Consider the following 1,180-nt stretch of genomic DNA (forward strand, 5'->3'; position numbering starts at 1 on the left):
GGTAGGTTACAGCTGAGGTCATCAGCGTATCATCTCAGGCGTGATCATCAGTGGCTCGTCCTTTTCACGACATTCGTACGATGTCTTTGTAGTCGTGTAGACTCATCATAACGATCGTAGTAGGAATCAGTGAAAATTGAGTTTCATAATAGGATCAGTGTTGGCACTAAGCGAAGACCGATGAGCCTCAAGTGGACATGTTTCGTATCTTCTTGGCATGAACCTTAGATCTTTCCATCACAGTTTATTTGCTGCAGCTGAACTCCGTCGTATTTTCCATCATCATGTTCAAAGGCCCCGTGGGAATCCAATCACTTTTGAAGGACGGCACTCAGAGCTACGCCGGAGTTGATGAGGCCCTGCTGAAGAATATGGAGGCCAGCAAATACGTCTCTGAGATAACCAAGGTAAAACGGGAGGGCGCCAAAACTGTCCTGTCCTATCGTTCATCCTCTCAGACTTCTCTAGGGCCTTGCGGTACCAACAAACTGATTGTCAACCATATCAACAAACACTTTGTAACCAGCGACACTGCTACTATGCTTAAGGAGCTCGACGTAGACTCACAGCGCATCGCCATGCATGATATGATATTTCAGATATTCCATCCGGCAGCTAAGCTAGTGGTGATGGCTGTCCAGGCTCAGGAGCAGGAGTGTGGCGACGGTCAGCATCGGTACTGGGTGTAGGGTGATGCCGTTGTTTTAGCTACTAATTTGGTATCGATTATCATTGGAGAACTGCTTGAAAACGCCGAACAGCTGTTGAAGCAAGGCATTCATGCTTCGGATATCATTCGTGGATACGAGATGGCCGGTAGTACTCCTGTTAGCATTCCAAGGCTGATGATGAGGTCTGCTCAGGTGACCGTGTGGTTAAGTACCTTAACGATAACGATGATTTGGTTGCATATACCCTAGGGGATGTCAAGAGCGTGGACCAGGTAGGCACGATAGTAGAAGGCGTCAGTTCCTATTACGACGGTCGCTGTTCAGATCAGTACCGCCATCAAGTCTGTCTTGGGAGCAAAACAATATGGCCTTGAGGACACTTTGGTAAGGAGCAATCGATGCCCGGCATTTTACTCTGTGCGATTCAGACTCGCCTCGTTGCAACGGCATGCTGCTCGGTTATGCCTGAGGACCCCAAGAAGTTTGACATCGATAACATCAGAGTGGCC

The 1,180-nt window shown here is 48.3% G+C and overlaps 1 protein-coding gene across 1 annotated transcript; it reads left to right on the plus strand.

Moving 5' to 3' along the window:
* Window positions 1-284: 284 nt before the first annotated feature.
* On the plus strand, window positions 285-1,174 carry Pmar_PMAR025639 (t-complex protein 1, alpha subunit, putative; the record flags this gene model as incomplete). Its single annotated transcript, XM_002779196.1, has 7 exons — window positions 285-407; window positions 459-557; window positions 600-666; window positions 709-816; window positions 864-943; window positions 996-1,055; window positions 1,100-1,174. Coding segments are annotated over 7 exons (612 nt in total), but the record flags the coding sequence as incomplete, so codon positions are not given.
* Window positions 1,175-1,180: the final 6 nt, after the last annotated feature.

Source organism: Perkinsus marinus, assembly GCF_000006405.1.
Source record: "Perkinsus marinus ATCC 50983 genomic scaffold scf_1104296947730, whole genome shotgun sequence".
NCBI lineage: Eukaryota > Perkinsozoa > Perkinsida > Perkinsidae > Perkinsus > Perkinsus marinus.